General features: G+C 36.9%; 2 protein-coding genes across 8 annotated transcripts in view; both read left to right on the forward strand.

The window, feature by feature from the left end:
• The first annotated feature begins 2,812 nt into the window (after positions 1-2,812).
• LOC125080491 (40S ribosomal protein S3-like) lies at positions 2,813-6,041 on the forward strand. Its single transcript, XM_047694366.1, is given in 3 exon segments — positions 2,813-3,224; positions 3,227-3,490; positions 5,926-6,041. Coding segments are annotated over 3 exon segments (513 nt in total). The 5' UTR covers positions 2,813-3,091.
• The window catches only part of PHF14 (PHD finger protein 14), a 236,083-nt gene continuing 223,327 nt past the window's right edge, over positions 5,718-18,473 (forward strand). For 4 of the 7 annotated variants that reach the window (XM_047694282.1, XM_047694283.1, XM_047694284.1 and 1 more), the window contains exons 1-3: positions 5,718-6,228; positions 6,736-6,846; positions 15,514-16,307. In XM_047694282.1, coding sequence (XP_047550238.1) covers position 6,228; positions 6,736-6,846; positions 15,514-16,307 — 906 coding nt within the window. In that variant the 5' untranslated portion in view covers positions 5,718-6,227. The remainder of the gene's footprint in view (positions 6,229-6,735; positions 6,847-15,513; positions 16,308-18,473) is intronic. The other 3 variants (XM_047694285.1, XM_047694288.1, XM_047694289.1) reach the window with 2 other exon arrangements.

Below are 18,473 nucleotides of genomic sequence, written 5' to 3' on the forward strand. Positions count from 1 at the left end.
TTTATATTTCATTATAACTTTTTTCTCTTCTTTTTACATTATTATGTGCATTACATGTCCTCCTAGTTCGTGTTTTTTTTTTCCCTTCCCATTTTCTGCAGTAATTTTGGAGAGAGTCCTTTGTCATCTGCTTCTCAAAATTTTCAATGAATGAGAGAGGTTATTATTATCATGTCCAGATTCTAAATGAAGAATCAGAGGCTTAAAGAGTTCAAGTTGTCTTTTTAAAGGTCAAGCAAAAATTCAGTGACAAAGCTTGGATTTATTTATTTATTTATTTATTTATTTTTATTTATTTTTTTTTTAAGATTTTATTTATTTATTTGGCAGAGAGAAATCACAAGTAAGCAGAGAGGCAGGCAGAGAGAAAGGAGGAAACAGGCTCCCCGCTGAGCAGAGAGCCCGACGCGGGGCTCGATCCCAGGACCTGGGATCATGACCCGAGCCGAAGGCAGCGGCCCAACCCACTGAGCCACCCAGGCGCCCCCAAAGCTTGGATTTAAATTCAGGTCTGCAGACTCTCTGTTCACTGCCTTTTGTTTTTCCGTTGTTGTTGTTGTTATTGTTTTCATATAGCAAGTGTCCGTACAACATTATGCTCCTTACTCCACCAACTTTTGTAGGAGTAATTTGAAGGACCATTTCTACATATAAACCTGCTTTTTATACTTGTTGATGATGCTTGTACAATCATGTTCAGTTTGATTTGTGAACATTAAGAGTATTCTTTGGCAAAATACCACACTAAGGCAGTCTGTGGTTGCAACAATTATGAAATAGTTATTTTCCCAATATGTGTACTAATGCATGAATACCTTGAATTGAAATGAATGTAGAACAAAAAGAAAAGCATGATGGATTATATAATACAAGTATTTTAACAAGAAGATGGCATATCACTAGGAGATTCAAATTTTTCTGAGTTAAGAATGCCAATAGTAATTTACAATGTGTGCCTTCAAGACATATAGAAAAATATTATAGGAGATGCTAATATAGCAGTTCATAAACAATGAAGATTCTTTATATGACAAAAATAACAGCAAAGCAATGGCCCTTATGAACATAGAAGCAAAAATACTCAGCAAAATACTAGCAAAACTGAGTCCAGTAACATATATACCGTGACTAAATGGAATTTGTACCAGTAATGCAAGGTTGGGTCGACATATGAAAATCAAGGTACTACACTATACCGACAAAATTACAAAAGTATAAAATCCACATGATTGTTCCAATAGATACAGAAAAAGCATTTGATAAAACTCAAAACTCTTTCAAAATGAAAACAATCAGCAAACTAGAAACAGAAAAGAAGTTATTCTTTTATGAAATGAAAGCATCTATAAAAACCCACAGCTAACATCAGACTAAAACAGTGAAAGGTTGAAAGCTTTCTTTCTAAGATCAAGAACAAGACAAGGAAGTATGCCCTCACTACTTTTATTCAACAGTGTACTGGAAGTTCTAGCCACAATGATTGGGGGTGTGGGGGGGGACTTCCAGAAAAGAAAAAAAAAAAAGAATTCATTTCATGTAATTTCCTGTTGTACATACCTTTTTGGCTAGCATCCCATTGGCCAGAACTTAATTATGTAACCACATATAACTTCAAGAAGATTAGGAATGTAGTCTCTATTCTTGAAAAACTTGTCTAGTGGGGCACCTGGGTGGCTCAATCAGTTAAGTATCAGACTCTTAATTTGAGGTCAGGTCATGATCTCAGGGTCCTGAGCTTGAGCCCTGTGCTGGGCTCTGGGCTCCTCCCCGCTGATCTCTCTCTCTCTCTCTCAGGTAAATAAATAAGTAAAATCTTTTCAAAAAAAAAAAAAGAAAAGGAAAAAGGAAAAACTTGTGTCTAGTTAAAATTTGGGACTTTTATTTTTGGAGGCAAGGATAATAGGTATTGGGAAACATCTAGCAGTTTCTTCCACATTAAATACAAATCAAAAAGCAATTCACGGGGCGCCTGGGTGGCTCAGTGGGTTAAGCCGCTGCCTTCGGCTCAGGTCGTGATCTCAGGGTCCTGGGATCGAGCCCCGCATCGGGCTCTCTGCTCAGCAGGGAGCCTGCTTCCTCCTCTCTCTCTACCTGCCTCTCTGCCTGCTTGTGATCTCTCTCTGTCAAATAAATAAATAAAATCTTTAAAAAAAAAAAAAGCAATTCACTATTTGAATTTCTTTTCTTTTTCTCTGTTTCTTTCCTTCCTTCTTTTTTTCCTTTTTGTCTTTTTTTTTTCTTTTAACACATGTATTGCAAGGGTTAAAAAGATTGCTAATTTAAATACAACATGGTCCTCTGGATTGGATCTTGGAGCAAAAGAGGACATTAGTGAGAAAACTAGCAATATCCAAATAAAGTTTGCGGTTTAATAATATTGTACTAACGATCATTTCTTAGAATTGTAAATGTAACGTGGTTATGCAAGATGTTGACATTAGTGGAAGCATGGTGAGGAGTATATACAATCTCAGTATTATTGTTCATTTTTTCATAAATCCAAAACTACTTAAAAATTAAAAGTTAAAAAAATGATTATGAATACTCAGTGACCAGGGGTTTGGAAAGAATCCTCATGTACTCTTGGTGATAATATATATTAGTACAGCCTATTTTTAAGGAGCAATTAGGAAATGTTTGTTAAATATAAATATGTTTACATTTTTTTATTCAGAAAGTTTATTTCTAGCAGTGGCCCATGACAGCAAGATGGTAGTGCAAATTTCCAAAAAGAGAACTTTGTTTCCAATGGCATCTTTAAAGCTGAACTGAATGAATTTCTCACTTACGAAGTGAGTGATGGCTGAAGATGGCTACTCTGGGGTTGAGGTCTGAATTATAGCAACTAGGAGAGAAATCAATGTCTTGGCCATTAGGACACAGAATGTTCTTGGTGAGAAGGGCCAGCAGATCTGGGAATTGACCACTGAGTTCAGAAGAGGTCTGATTTGCGGGGTGCAGGGTAGAACTTTAAATTGAAAAGGCGACCACAAGAGGTTTGTGTGCTATTACTAGGACAGAGTCTCTCTGATACAGACTCCTAGGAGGACTTGCTGTGCAGAGGGCCTGCTATAATGTATGGCAGTTCATCATGAAGAGTGGAGCCAAAAGCTGTGAGATCTTGGTGTCTGAGAAAGTGCAAGGACAGAGGGCTAAATTTATGATGTTTGTAGATAGCCTGATGATTCACAGTGGGAACCCTAACCACTATGTTGATACTGTTGTTACCATGTGCTCCTCAGATAAGATGTGCTAGGCATCAAAGTGAAGATCATGCTTTCCAGGCACCCAAGTACTAAGATTGGCTCTAAGAAGCCCATGCTTGATCATGTGAGGGTTGTGGAACCCAAATATGCGATATTGCCTACCACCCCCATGTTGGAACAGAAGGATGGGAATCTAGAGCATCCTGCTATGCTGTGCTGCTGCCAGTACCCACAGGATAACAGGGTGTCCTTGGGAGCTGGATCTGGAGTCTGGATTTTGCTCTGTAAAGACCTTTCATAAAATCTCTGGAAAAAAAAAAGATAATCTATTTCTAGGATTTTTTTTTTTAAAGATTTTATTTATTTATTTGACAGAGAGAGATCACAAGTAGACGGAGAGGCAGGCAGAGAGAGAGAGGGAAGCAGGCTTCCTGCTGAGCAGAGAGCCCGATGCGGGACTCGATCCCAGGACCCTGAGATCATGACCTGAGCCGAAGGCAGCGGCTTAACCCACTGAGCCACCCAGGCGCCCCTCTAGGATTTTTTCTTATAGAAACTTAAATGCTAGCTTTTGGAGTGTCTTTTTCCTTTTAGATAATTCAGCATAATTCCTCCCAATGAATCTAGGAGGAGAGTGGAATGTTTGGTTCTCTAACCTCAGAAGTAGAACAATCCTTAGTATGGTTAATGTTTGAAATAGAATGGAAATTAAGTTCCAGCTCCAAGTGGAGCTGGCCAAATAATTAATTTTCTAGGCTTTTAACTGGAGGAATAACAAGTCTGAAGGCCAGTGGGGAGTATTAAGGATTAGATGCCACCTCTGGATCTTGAGAAAATGAGGTGTGGGAGGCTGAGTGACCTCCAACTGAGTGGGCTGCAGGGTAACTTTCCATTTTAGACAAGGACACAGAAAGGAAGAGGGTTTACTAAGTAAGTTTTAAATTTCAGGAATGTAAGTTTCTATAGCACTGTGGAAAGGTTTGAGGGGCACATAGCAGTGGATGAGAGACTAGAGATTCTTAGAGATTGGAAGAGTTTACATTTTTGGCAGGGATAAGGGAAACAGAAAGATGAGCTTGCAATATAATTTATACAACTACTGTTATGGTGGAATGTCCTGGGACATTAGTAGTCCAGCTTTCGGGGACTCTAACTAGGTAATCCTAGCCCTGAGCATTTGGACATGACCTTTCCTTGGTCTGGAACACTTCTGTCTCCTTTTCTCCTTTCTCCTTTTTTCAGGTAAGTTCAGACTGTGTCTGGTTCTATCACTTTCTCCAGGAAGCCTTCCCTGAATGCCTTCTCTCTTCTTAGCATGTGTGTTCTTAACTCCGGTAGCCTGTCTCACAATATACAGCAATTGTCTGACCCGTTTTTTATCCTTACCTGTACCTTAAGTTCTGGAACGGAAAAGACAACTATCTTGCAGTCCTTCCACCCTCTGTGTAATTATTTCATAAATTATACTATTTTGTGTAAATATTTGCTATTTTTCGTCAAATTTAATATTATAAAATTCAATTCCAGTTCACAAAATAATTCAACACGTTTCTTTAAAGAGTAAGCTCCACTATTGCATTATATGATTTGATTCCCACATATTTATTTTCCCACGTTACAAACACTACCACTCCATGTTTTTGTGTGGAATAAACTAGTGAACTGAATCAACTTCATCCAAATCCTTTCTCTATCTATATGTAAACTTTTGTAAAGTATTAATGCTAGTCAGATTCTAACATTTTAATATTGTTTAAAAAGTATTTATCCTATCCACGTAAATAAAGGTGGCGTTTGAAACTGTTGAAGGACTGCCATATCCAGTTGTATATACTGACCTGCGTTTTTAAAGATTTAAAAATTCAGCTTAAAAAATAAATTCCCTAAGTGAATGCAAGGCATTATTTCACATCTACGTGCACACACATCCTGACGTAACACACGATATACTTGTGAAATGGATTATTTTCCCCTAGATGTATTCTCAGTAAAATTAAATACTTTTTTTTAAGTGGAAATGACTGTCCACAGTACACTCGTTGTAATAATAGTTAATTAATATAACTAAATTAATGGTTTTCCCCCCTCTCGTCGCAGTTGTAATTTTCAATGTAGCGAAGTCTAATGCGATTCTCACATTTCCCTCTTTCAGGAAATAAAATATTCGCACGTTCCAAAATATTTAAAGGGTTGCAATTTACAGAGGCAGCAGGTAGAATGTTGCTGTTGGTATTACTTATGTTTGTGGTAGTAACTTAAGCTAGAAACGGCTCTTTCTGTAAAGAGTACTCTGAGCAACTCCTTAAGAAACCAACACCAGTAACGAACATTGGCCTCCCACAGATTTGGGCGGGGGGTGGAGCCTCAGTGATTTGAGGGAAGAGCCGCTCAGGGTCCGGGAGGGCCCTCTGCTCCTGCTCGTCACTACTCGGCTCCGCTCGGCTCCCAATCGGTTCTCTCTCGGATCTGTTCGGCTCCTCCAACAGGAGAGACGGAGAGTCGCTGCCAAGTCCGGCGCACGCGCTCAAGCCTCTTGCTGCTCTTAGGGCCGCGCTTTGCCTTGGGTTTTCACTTCCTTCTCTTCCGAGCTGTATCCGGGTCGTTGCTTTCTCTATTGTCTCAGGCACTCGACCTCGGACTGTGCAAATTCATTTCTGGGTCTTTTGTTTCTTCTGGGGCAGGCTAATAAAGTTTTCCTTTCTTTTATTTTTTCTAACAGTTTTAACGGAGGAAATTAACTCCCCAGAGCTGCCGGGGCCTAAGGGAGCCTCTGGCAGGGAGGGGAGCGCCGTGGGAAGGGGCGCGAGCAGCCGGGGCCGGTTCGGCAAGGACTAGGGGGCGGGGTGGGGGGGCGGGAGGGGCTGCTCTTGAGGCGCCCGGGTCCGGTCCGCGGCGCTGCCGCCGATTTTAAGTAGCATCTTTCGGATTTGTTCCCGCGGTATCAGTCCAGACCTCAGCGCTGCCTAGGCTCTCGCAGCCTCTCCCTAGGTCTCCTCCAAACGACCACCTCACGGATTCCTTAGTAAGTGTGTCAGAGGCCTCTGCCGGGAAAAAGGTGCATTTCAGCCCTTCTAGAAGTCAGGGCCTGTGGGAGCAGGGTGGGGGTGGCAGGTTTCTGCTGGAAGCTGGACCTTTCGTGGGAGCTTCCCTTCCACATCTGCGGGAATGAACAAGGCTTTTGTCACTACTTGGGCTTCGCGTTTTCTTTCTGCTGACTGTCTCCGTGTCTAAGTGAGGGATTTTGAGCGAGTCGCTGAAACATAAGAGGATGTTGTTACGGGGGTCAGCTTTGATTTTGGCTGGCCGGGGTTCGCCTTTGCCTCTCCCCAGCCTGGAGCCGCCTGTGCTGCTGGCCAGCCCTCCCCAGACCGTGTGCCCACCCCAAGCAAGCTTCCTACACTTTTTTGCTGAGAACTGAAGTAGACAAAGATTCCCTGCTCGAGGTCATCTGTATCTTCCCTTAGCATCACCGCTGTCTTCTGTGCTTGGCGTGATTATTAATGACGATGTAATGTTTTTCTCTTAACAGTGGATCGCAGCTCCAAGAGGAGGCAGGTGAAGCCTTTGGCAGCTTCTCTGCTAGAAGCTCTCGATTATGATAGTTCAGATGACAGTGATTTTAAAGTTGGAGATGCCTCAGGTAAATGTTTCTTTTCCTTCCCTTTTCCCAGCTTTCTGAAAGTTGGGCTTATTTTCTGACCCTCTTAAAAAATCGGTTTTGATTAAAATGCCGATTTAAAGTTAAAGCACATAAACTTCATTTATTTTCTCACGTTTCCCTAAGATCCTTTCACTAGATCCCTATCGTTGCTTCTGTTTATATTGATACTCAGATATTAACAGGTAGAAAAGAACTTAGAGTATAGATACCAGAGCGTTTTCTCTGTTCTTTACTCAAAAATAATTTATGCTTATTTTATGGATAGAGGGAAAAAATATATATATAAATATCTGGAAGTCAAATAATATCCTGAGAGTAATGTGAGCCATGAACAGCCCAACAGCAGGGTTCTTCTCTATTCAGATCACTTGGCACCCTCTGAGGGGAGTTTTGCTTTTTGTCTATTAGCTCCCTTATCAGAATAAAGTTGACCAGAGTAAAAAGTTGTACTTTGTGGTAGGTGTTGGACTTTGTGGATTGGGCTTTTCAAAAATCTCCTAAGCACAAAGATATATGCTTACTCATTATATTTTGTGATTTTAAAAACAAACTTTTTAAAAAAGGTCATATGTTCACATTGTACGAGATTGGAAAACATAGAAAAATACGGTTTTCCATGGTATCTTCTGTTTATTGTACTTCACATGTATAGATATATATGTGTAGTTCTAATTGCAAGAATCTGAGAAATGCATATAAATTGTTTAAATATTTTATATTAGAAATACTAATACATACATGCACAATAAAAATTACTTATAATTTTGCCCCTTCGATGGAAGCTTAAATAAAGTAAGAAATTAAAGACTTTTCAGTTTCATCCCTTTAATAATTTTAAAGTATTCCCCAGAGAGTTTTCTGTGCTTAGTCCTATCTCTCTCTTTTCCGTTGCTCGCTCGCTCTTTCTTTCTTTCTTCCTTTCTTTTGCTGGGGATGGTAAGAGATGAAATTAGGTTGTGTTATGTTTCCATTATTACTCTAAATAGCACCAACAAGTAGAATTTGCATGGTGATTTACTGAGAACTTTTTATTACTGTAATCTCATTTAACTTTTATAATAGCTTAGTGAAGGAGATATTATTTTACAGGTAACATGGGACTTGAGTTTAAAGAACTTGCAGGAGGTCACTTAGGCCATAATGGATGTAATCCATGCCTTTGATGCCAAAATTTAAGTCTTTTTGCTCCTTAGATCTTAAAAATAATTAGATGTAATCTTAAACTGAAACTACTTGGATATTGTGGCTAATTGAGGTCACTCCCAACAATCAAAAGTTAAGTTTATCTTGATTAATTGGTTTTTAACCTTTGCTTCTTAGCCAGTTTCTCTCCAGTTTAGTCAATTCACTGATGTTTGGTACTTCCAAAGAAGGAAAGAAAGGGAAGGGAGAGGAGCCAAAACTCTTTAAGTTCTCTTGTTGAGAATCTTGGTAGATGATATTTTTGGTTAGAATGTAGTTTTGGTAGAGATTGTTAACTGTGACAACAGTTATTGGGTTTCAGAGGTTATGACTTATTTGAATACCATTATGAAAAAACTCCAAAGCTTAATCTTTAGGTATTCCATAATTGTTTCTGTGACAATAAATCCTGACTTTGTAGATTTTTTTTTCTTTTTGTTTATCGAATTATAGTCATGCACAGGTATCCTGCTTCCTTACAAAGGTTAAACCAATCTAATGATACAAACTGTTTTTCAAGATAACTTCTGGTTTCAAGCTAAGTGAAAATTCCTAACCTTGTTAAATCTTAATCAGAGTTGATGGGAATTATCAATTATGTGTGAAAAGTGGGAGGATGAGTTTTTTAGACTGATAATTTTTTAAAATATCTTTTTAAAGTGCTAAAAAAGTACTTTCTATTCCCTCTTGCTATCATATCTAGTCTGCTCTATTTGTAATTTACTTCCTTGGTTACTGTGTAGTTCTTGTTATGTTACTGCAAAGGAGATTATAGTAGTAAATGATTTTGTTTAAAATAGTTAATAGTAGAAATTGAATCCTATTTTCCATTCTAGGTTAAGGTGCATCGGTGTCCCCCATAACCAACATGGTGGCTTACTATAGATTACCAGCGTTTCTTGTTTGAATCCTTTCTTTGCCTGAGGTAGTTGGACTTTTACAGGAAATAAAATATGAGACTTATCACTGGTTTTCAGTCATGTTAGAATTGTGGAATCCCAGCCCTTACATAGGAATAGATTAAACTGGAGGTGGAGAAATAGTAGCTAATCATCTATCTGACCAAAGCTTCTTTCAAAACAATGTCTAGAAATGACCTGTTGAATGAACTACTGACTCCCTTAGAACTTAATGTTAAAATGATTAGATTGCTTGGCCTTAATTTTTGTTAACAGGATTCTGTGCATCAATTTCTTTTCCTTTTTGAAATCAGAAATTCTGACTATAAAATTTCCTATTTCTGTCTGGCATTAAGAGTATAGACAATTCTGAAATATTATATTCAGCACCTTGCAGATAAACATAATTTTATTCATGTGTTTCTCAGATAACAAAATAGAAAAAGATAAATATTGCTCAAAAAATGACCTGCCGATAAGATTGTCAAGTGATTGATTATTGAAGGTTAATAAGTATAAGCCTCTGATTTTGGAAGAGTACAAACTGAAAATAGATCCTCTCTCGTTTCATCTTTAATGTGAAATTAGTTAGATTTTTCTTTTTTTAAAAAAATTATTTATTTATTTATTTGATGGGCAGAGATCACAAGTAGGCAGAGAGGCAGGCAGAGCGAGGTGGAGAAGCAGGCTCCCTGCTGAGCAAAGAGCCCGATGTGGGGCTCCATCCCAGGACCCCAGGATCATGATCTGAGCTGAAGGCAGAGGCTTAACCCACTGACCCACCCAGGTGCCCCTCTTTTTTTTTTTTTTTAAGATTTTTATTTATTCATTTGAGAGAATGAGAACAAGCAGGAAGAGGGGCAGGGGGAGAAGGAGAAGCAGGCTTCCTTGCTGAGCATGGAGCTGGTGGGGCTTAATCCCAGGATCATGGGATCATGACCTGAGCTGAGGGCAGAGACTTAATCAACTAAGCCACCCAGGTGCCCTACAATTTCTCAGTTCTGATTGAGGGCAGAGTATAATCATATTAGAATTATGGTGATAGGGCACCTGGGTGGCTCTGAGTTAAGCCTCTGCCTTCGGCTCTGGTCATGATTCCAGGGTCCTGGGATCAAGCCCCGAATTGGGCTCTTTGCTCAGCGGGGAGACTGTTTCCCCCTCTCTCTCTGCCTGCCTCTCTGCCTACTTGTGATCTCTCTCTGTCAAATAAATAAATAATGTTAAAAAAAAAAAAAGAATTATGGTGATAGTTACCAGAAGAACCATATGTGGAAATGTTGGACCATATGAAATTACAAATTTCAGATTATTGGCAGTTTCATCATTCAGGCTAGTTGAAGTGGTTATATTTGAGACTTGGTCCTGGAATTGGAGTTAAGATAAATTATTTAGTTATCTGATATATATAAGTGGAATACACACACACACACACACACAGATATAAAAGATATAAGTGGAATGTCTTTGAAGATGAATGCATATATAACTTTTATTAACTAAGACAAAATAGCAGTGTTATGTCCCCTCTAACCTGCTTGCCAGAGTAAGGTGATTAACTTTAGATCTTGATCCATAGTTAATTTAATTAGGCCAAATTGCCAGAAAATTAGCTGAAAGAGTCTGGCTGAGACTTTGCTTTGGTGGCATTTTGTACTTAATCTAATTTTGGCTAAGTGGATCAAGATAATGGTCATTGATGATGTGTAGTTTTGTTTAGGAGCATTTTGCTGAATATTATGGTGAATTCACAAAGAAATATGATATCAGAATAACTAAGTAAGTAAAATAACAGATAACGCAAAGCATGATTGATTCCTTTTGTCGTTCAAGTCAAGGAGATGGGACTACTGTAGACTGGATTTATCTAGAACAATTCACTGAGGAGATAAGAGTTGAACTAGGAACCGAAAGAGAGGCCGTATAGATGAGGGAAACTATTAAGTGTTAGAAGTGTGGAGGCTGGAAAATATCATTTATATTTGGGAATCAGGATTGAGTAAAAGAATAAGAGATGCACCTGGGCAAGTATAATGAGGTCAAATTAAGGCCTTTAATTGCTAGACCAGGGTTTCCCAATCTTGGCAGTGTTGGCATTTGTTGTTGTATAATTCTTTGTAAGAGGCTTTTCCTGTTTACTGTAGAATGTTTAGGAGCATCTGTTTTCGACTTACTGCCAGTAGCATCTTCCCTTCCTGCCCCCAACCCCACCTTCCTGGCAATCATTCATTGTCTAAACATTGCCAATGTTCTCTTTGGGACAGTATTCCAAATTGTTCTTACTTGAGAACCGCTGGTCCGGATTTATTCAGAAAATGATAAATGACACAGCTGGAACTAGAGATGATGAGTAGAGGATGAGTTGTGTTGATTAATTGGCTTTTTTAAAAAAAGAAAATATAGGATTAGTAAAAATGGCCCCAAGGTGATAACTGAATAACCAGTAGACCAGTAATCTGTCCATTACATATTCTATATATTTATAAACACTAATTACTATTAGAGTAGATCAAGAAACAGAATAGTTAGTTAAGGTTGATGAACAAAGGTCATTCTTTATGTTGCAACGCTAAAATAAAACTGAAATATAATTTTGTTTCAACAAATATAAATTTGTTTAATATTTATCATGGGGAAAACTTGAGCATTGAATATTGTAAAGGAATTCTTGAAGATTGTTTTTTTAATTCTGTATCTGTAAAAAATTCCTTAACTTCTATTAGTTGAAATAGCTATTACTTAGAGAGATTTTTATATATTGTATATTTGAGAAAGGTACCTTTTATTTAACTATTTCAATTTTAAAGATTTTTTTTAAAGAAAAATTTTTATTGTAGAGTTAGAATTACTTTTTTTTTTTTTTTAAAGATTTTATTTATTTATTTGACAGAGAGAGAGAGAGAAAGACAGCGAGAGAGCGAATACAAGCAGGGGAAATGGGGGATGGAGAAGCAGGCTTCCCACCAAGCAGGGAGCCTGATGTGGGGCTTAATCCCAGGATGCTGGGATCATGAACTGAGCCAAAGGCAGATGCCCAACGACTGAGCCACCCAGGTGGCCCTACCTTTTTTTTTTTTTTTTTAAAGATTTTGTTTATTAGAGAGAGATCGAGAGCTCGCGAACACAAGCAGGGGAAGGGGAAGAAGGGAGAGGGAGAAGCAGACTCCTCGGCGAGCCGGGAGCCTGATGCTGGACTCGATCTCAGGACCCCGAGATCATGAGCTGAGCCAAAGGTAGTTGCTTAACCAACTGAGCCACCCAGTCATCCCAGAATTACTTCTCTTCTAATGTTAAGAAGCAACTGACTTATTTGAAGTATCTGATTTATTTCTCTAGTCTATTAACTTAAAAAAAAAAGATATAAGAGTGATGGATTTGGAACATGACACAGAGTCATTGTTTGAATTTGTAATAATAAGACATTTTTCTTTGCAGCCTATAAGAATAGAATTATAGACAGCCAAAGACTGATTTTTTTCATTGTCATTTTTGTCAAGCTATGCTTGTAACTAAATATTGTTTATCTCCATCCCTCAAGTGCATATGTATCAAAAGGAAGTGATGACTAATCAGATGAAGAAGTTATTTTTCAGAAATCAAAGCCATAAAATTTGATATATTCCTGATGCCTGCAGTTGGAGTATGGATAATATATTATATTTGGAGAATGAAGGGTTTGGTAAGCTATTAGGATTTGGATTTGTGGGAAAATTTCAGATTTATCTAATATGTTAACAGATGTAAAACATTTAAATTTTTTTCTTTTCAAATTTATTTCTATTGAGATGATTACAAAACAAAAACAATCAAGGAGTTCCAATTTTGCCATACTTTTTTTTTTTTTTTTAAGATTTTTTTTTTTTTTTTTTTTGAGGGAGTGTGAGAACACTTGCGTGTGAGTCAGGGGAGGGGGAGAACGAGAGAGAATCTTGAGCAGATTCCCCACTGAGTGCAGAGCCCCACATGGGTCTTAATCCCATGACCCATGATATCATGACCTGAGCCTAAACCACCAGTCAGTCGCTTAACTGACTGAGCCACCCAGTCGCCCCTCACCCCCATGCATTTAGAAATGATTGGCATTGGCAACAACCACCAAGACAAAAATCATAAAAATTCTTAACATTTTGCAAACTTTATCAAGTAATAACAAAGTTGGATTGGTCTCAGTTTTGATTAGGTACCCACATTTGCGCCCCAGTTAATCTTTTATATCTACTATGTTTTTATTGGTAATTTTTAGGTACTTTTAATTTTTTTAAGATTTTATTTAATTTATTTATTTTAATTTTTTAAAAGATTTTATTTATTTGAGAGAGAGAGAGAGAGAGCATGAACAGAGTGAGAGGCAGAAGGAGAAACAGACTCCCTGCTGGGGGGAGAGCCTGATGTGGGGCTCTATCCCAGGACCCAGGCAGGGATCATGACCTGGGCTGAAGGCAGGTACTTAACCAACTGAGCCATCCAGGCACCCTTTTTTAGGTACTTTAAGGAGTATCTCTTTTAATTATGGCCATCTCTCTTAATTATGGCATCATTTGCAAGATGTTCCAGTTTTCTTTAGTCACTATGCGCAGAGACACTTTTTGCCTTAGAAGTATTTGGTCAACTCTGCTTATTATTTATTAGATTCTTATCTAAAAAAATATCTAGAAATCATTATTATTTTTATTTTTACCAGAAGTAGGTTTTTTTTTTTTTTTTTTTTGGTAGGTTGGGTTTAATTATGAGTGGTATTAAAAAAATCATAATTTTCTTAATGATTTGTATAACTGTTGGACTGAAAAGAAGTTATCTAGTTGTGGGTGATACTGGATTTACACTCTTTGAAATTCAAGAAGCTCAAATCTAAAGGTGTTTCCTAAATTTGATACAAACTCATTTTTGGCAAAACCTAACCAGAAATGATAGTTTATTTGTAATGTTTCCTTATCATATTTGTAAATATTTATACTTTTCACTGCGGAAATGTATTTGATTATAGAATAGTGCCATAGACTCACTGGAGATTTTAATGTAATACGTTGTGTATACACCATGCTACCCTTCCAAAATCTGGGGGAAAAAAAATCGAAATTCTGAAAGCTGTCTGGCTCCATAAGTTTCAAATAAGGGATTGTTGACCTAAATGATATTGCTCTTGTGTCCTCTGTAAGATTGTTTAGGATGAGTGTTTTTTCACAACAGTTTTAAATAAGCTGTGGGTCCCTGTGTGGTAATCTTGAGATTGACAATTATTTTGTAGGGCCAGTCAGTATCTATTGTATGTTACTATATTTTTAATTGATTTAACTTGCAGGATTTTTTTTAAAGCCTTTTGTAAAGGATTTCTAGGATATTTTAGATACCTGATACTAATTACAATTTACTTTTTTTTTTAACTTTCTTTACTTTTAATGTCCATTTAATTATAATAGCTAAGCCTGGTTGAGTTAATGGAACTTAAAACGGTGTGGAAACATAGACTTTTTTCACCATTTTATTATTATCCTTTTCTTAGTTATAGGCTCAAAGAATGTATCACCTTATAGATTTTACTATAGTTGTTGGCCATGACCTGAAAATGACCACTTGTTTCTTACTTCTTTCAGCTTCCCTTCCTTTGTTTTTCTTCTCGTTATTTCAAATTTTAGATTTTTATTTATTCAATTAGATATAAAGAGGATCAGAAGGTTATTTATTGAGTAATGTTGGGCCAAGATGGCCTGGGCTGCCCTAGGCAGGAATAGAAGAAACTTGCTAGAAAGTTTGTAGTCCTGTATGAACTCTTTAATAGTCTAAGCCAATCTTTTCAATGACTACCATGGTTGCTTATTTCCAAGATGGATTTGTTTTTTTAAAAAATTATTGATTTCTTTCATTCTAGGGGGCTTTTTGAAAGTTTAGGTGGCTCTTATTGGTATGAATAGTATACTAATCAGCAGGAAAATTGATAACTGCTGTTGGAACTTCCATGTACTATGCCATGCTATTGTCTCCTTTATGTACTTGATACTCCTAAAATTGATTAGTATGCTCGGGATGTTGCCTGTCATAAATACCTGTGTTCATTTTTGCTGGGTAAGGAATAAAATAAATGAGACCCAAGTTTTTTGGGCCAGGTTTTTCTTGTTCTCAATGTGACTCAATGCTTGTAAGTTCTTACAGTTTATGAGATGAAGATGGAAGAGAAGAAGAATTTGGTCTGTATTATATCATTAAGTTAAAATCAAGTGCCCAGTTTAAAAAGAAGCACCTTTACTTTTAGAAAAAAAAATTGCTTCTAGGGTACCACATATAGCATGAGCTATATAACACAAAATAGTGTTCCTTTTTAAAAAACATTTTAATTTAGAGTTACATATATTCATCTTCATTAGTGCTATATTGAATTAGAACCATTATACCAACTTCCATTGATTTATTATTTAATCAGGTTGGGAATGTCTATCATTCTTTGACTTAAATTTGTTTATATTGTTTTGCAAGTTACTCACAAATTTTGGTGGTTTCATTTGTGTCAGCGTTGTGTGTGTGTGTGTGTATGTATATACATATGTGTGGTTTTTTTTTCTCATATTTTCAACAGATTCTGAAGGGAGTGGTAATGGAAGTGAAGATCCTTCAAAGGACAGTGGAGAAGGTTCCTGTAGTGATTCTGAAGAAAATATTTTAGAAGAAGAACTGAATGAAGATATTAAAGTAAAAGAGGAACAACTTAAAAATTCTGCAGAGGAAGAAATACTGTCATCAGAAAAACAGTTAATTAAAATGGAAAAGAAGGAGGAAGAAGAAAATGGAGAAAGACCTAGAAAGAAAAAGGAGAAAGAGAAGGAAAAGGAAAAAGAGAAGGAGAAAGAAAAGGAGAAAGAGAAGGAGAGAGAGGATAAAGAAAAAGCAACAGTATCTGATAATGTGGCTGCTTCTGCTGCTGCCACCACACCAGCCACAAGTCCTGCTGTTAACACATCTCCTTCAGTCCCCACTGCAGCAACCACTACAGAGGAACAAGTCAGTGAGCCAAAAAAGTGGAATCTTCGTCGAAATCGACCACTTTTGGATTTTGTTTCCATGGAAGAGCTGAATGATATGGATGACTATGACAGCGAAGATGACAATGATTGGCGACCTACTGTAGTAAAGAGAAAGGGGAGATCTGCATCTCAGAAAGAAGGAAGTGATGGAGACAATGAAGATGATGAAGATGAGGGAAGTGGGAGTGATGAGGATGAGAATGATGAAGGCAATGATGAAGATCATAGCAGCCCTGCCAGTGAAGGGGGTTGCAAGAAGAAGAAGAGTAAAGTTCTTAGCAGAAACAGTGCTGATGATGAGGAACTGACCAATGATAGCCTGACACTATCTCAAAGCAAGAGTAATGAGGTAGATCAACCCAATTTTTATGATCTCTGTCTGTCTGGGGAAAAGGGAATTCTTCTCTAAACCATTCTACTCGTTATATTAAGTAGCTTCCTTGAAATCCTATTGATAGACAGCTGTGGGAGTGAATGAGCACCCTAACTGTAACATATATTCATTTGGTCAACCAGCCTTTATTGAGTATCTGCTGTTTGTCACCGTCCTCAAGGAGCTCACAATCACCGGCCTCAAGGAGCTCACATTCTTTATAGTTAGAGAAATATTTTTATATCCATAAACTAGGGATATGGTAGTTTTTCTTTCCCTTTCCTGTCCTCTCACTCCATTCTTCATAGGACTGCTGAATGGTGCTGACTGGAGTATGAAAACAAAGGTCACCTTTATTTCAACTTAGCTATGCCCTATCCACATGAAAATTTAGACTTCTAGAATATTTTAGAGCAGGACAACAAACAGCTTAATGATTGCCTCAGACTTTTAGTGATTCATTTTAAAGTTAATTCCTTTACCAGTCATAGCACTCATCATCTGAATAGTTACCAAGTCTTTGCTTTAGATGTATGGGAGTAAATAAAAATGTTTACATATATTTAGTGAATAAGTTCTCTCTACAAAGAAATGAAAAAGAAAAACCAAACACTCGTATCATAAAACAAACATTTCTGTCTTAAAACTACAGTAATGATTCAGTTCTTCCACTTGAAGTTCTACTACCGAAAGTTAGGTTTATCCTTTGGGCCCAAGATGCAACATTCAAGATTCTTCAGTCAAACACATTTGTGTCTCTTTGTCTGTGTGTTTATGTGTATGTTTTTCTTCAAAAGCAAGATTGAGTTGTCGTCTTACATGTAGATGTACCTGTTACATCAACATGTGGAACTATAATAATTAAATTTGTCATTTCTGTTAGTGTATTTGTTGTCACAAAAATTCAGTTCTTTAGCAAGCACTTATTTTTTGTTTTCTCATATCATTGAAAAAGGTTAAACTGGTAGAAAGATTTTCCTTCTATTCTTTATTCTTTTACATTTTTTCTACTTTACAAGTTTTACATACCAGTGATTACCTATTTTAAGTAAGTTTCATTTAAAACTGGGTGATTTTTTTCTTGCCAAAATAATAAGTAACAGGCTATGAGGGGCGTATATGTCAGTAGTGATGAAACACGTTATATTTTAATTATAAACATTGGTCAACTTCTAGGTTATCCGCTTTCATATGAAGAATGTTGTCTGCTTCCAGTGCTATCTATCCTAATTCTTATCTTTAAGTAATGGGAAATTGTCACTTGGAATATAATATAATATAGTATTTATAATGCTGTAGCACAAACAGTTCCATATTCCCAGTGCCAATTTAGGAAACTAGAAATATGGAAAATTCAGTTGTTCATGTTTGATGTAGGCTTGTATCCAGTTCACTTTATAGTATTTAATAGTCTATATTTACTGAATAAGTTTACCTTTAGTAGCTTTACTTTCTTTATTTTTATTAGCCTGACATTCACAAAAGTAGGCTGGCTAATGATAAAGTCAGAGTTAGATTTTATGTGATGGTGTGGGGAATACCTGCAGATGGTTAGAAATCTGACAGGTAAAATGTATACCTTATCCATTTATTAATAATCTGTAATATGTAACGTCGCTTAGGAGGTTGTAGACTGTCCTTTATGATGCATTAGAAGACCACATGTGCTGTCTAGGTTTTTTTTTTTTTTTCCTACCAGGAGAGACTTTACTAAATAATGGGACTTCATATATTTAGATTAAGTCCTAAAGGAATGTGATTGCAGAGCATTTATTGGAAATGTGCCTTGATGAAGTTGTCAAGAACTTTATTCTTATAGTAGCTAAACTAATTTCTGTTGTGTTAATTTCTGTTACTTTTCCTTTTGTTTTACCCTATGCCGAAATACAGAGAACTGATAGAAGTTAATTTAACTCAATAATAGTCTACCTGAAATCTTGGTAACTGTTTTTCCCCAACACTAGTAATTTTTGATGGTTCTTCTATTTATCACACAAATTTTAATAAAAACTAATCAAGATTATTATTTTATCTTACATTTCTAAATTTCCTCTTTGTATGCTCTTGATTTTGTAAAGATGACTAAAGGTAATTCTTGTTTCCTTATGGCCATTGTTTGTATCTTAATCTTTCTGGTTATCT

The sequence above is a fragment of the Lutra lutra genome, chromosome 11, assembly GCF_902655055.1.
Source record: "Lutra lutra chromosome 11, mLutLut1.2, whole genome shotgun sequence".
NCBI lineage: Eukaryota > Metazoa > Chordata > Mammalia > Carnivora > Mustelidae > Lutra > Lutra lutra.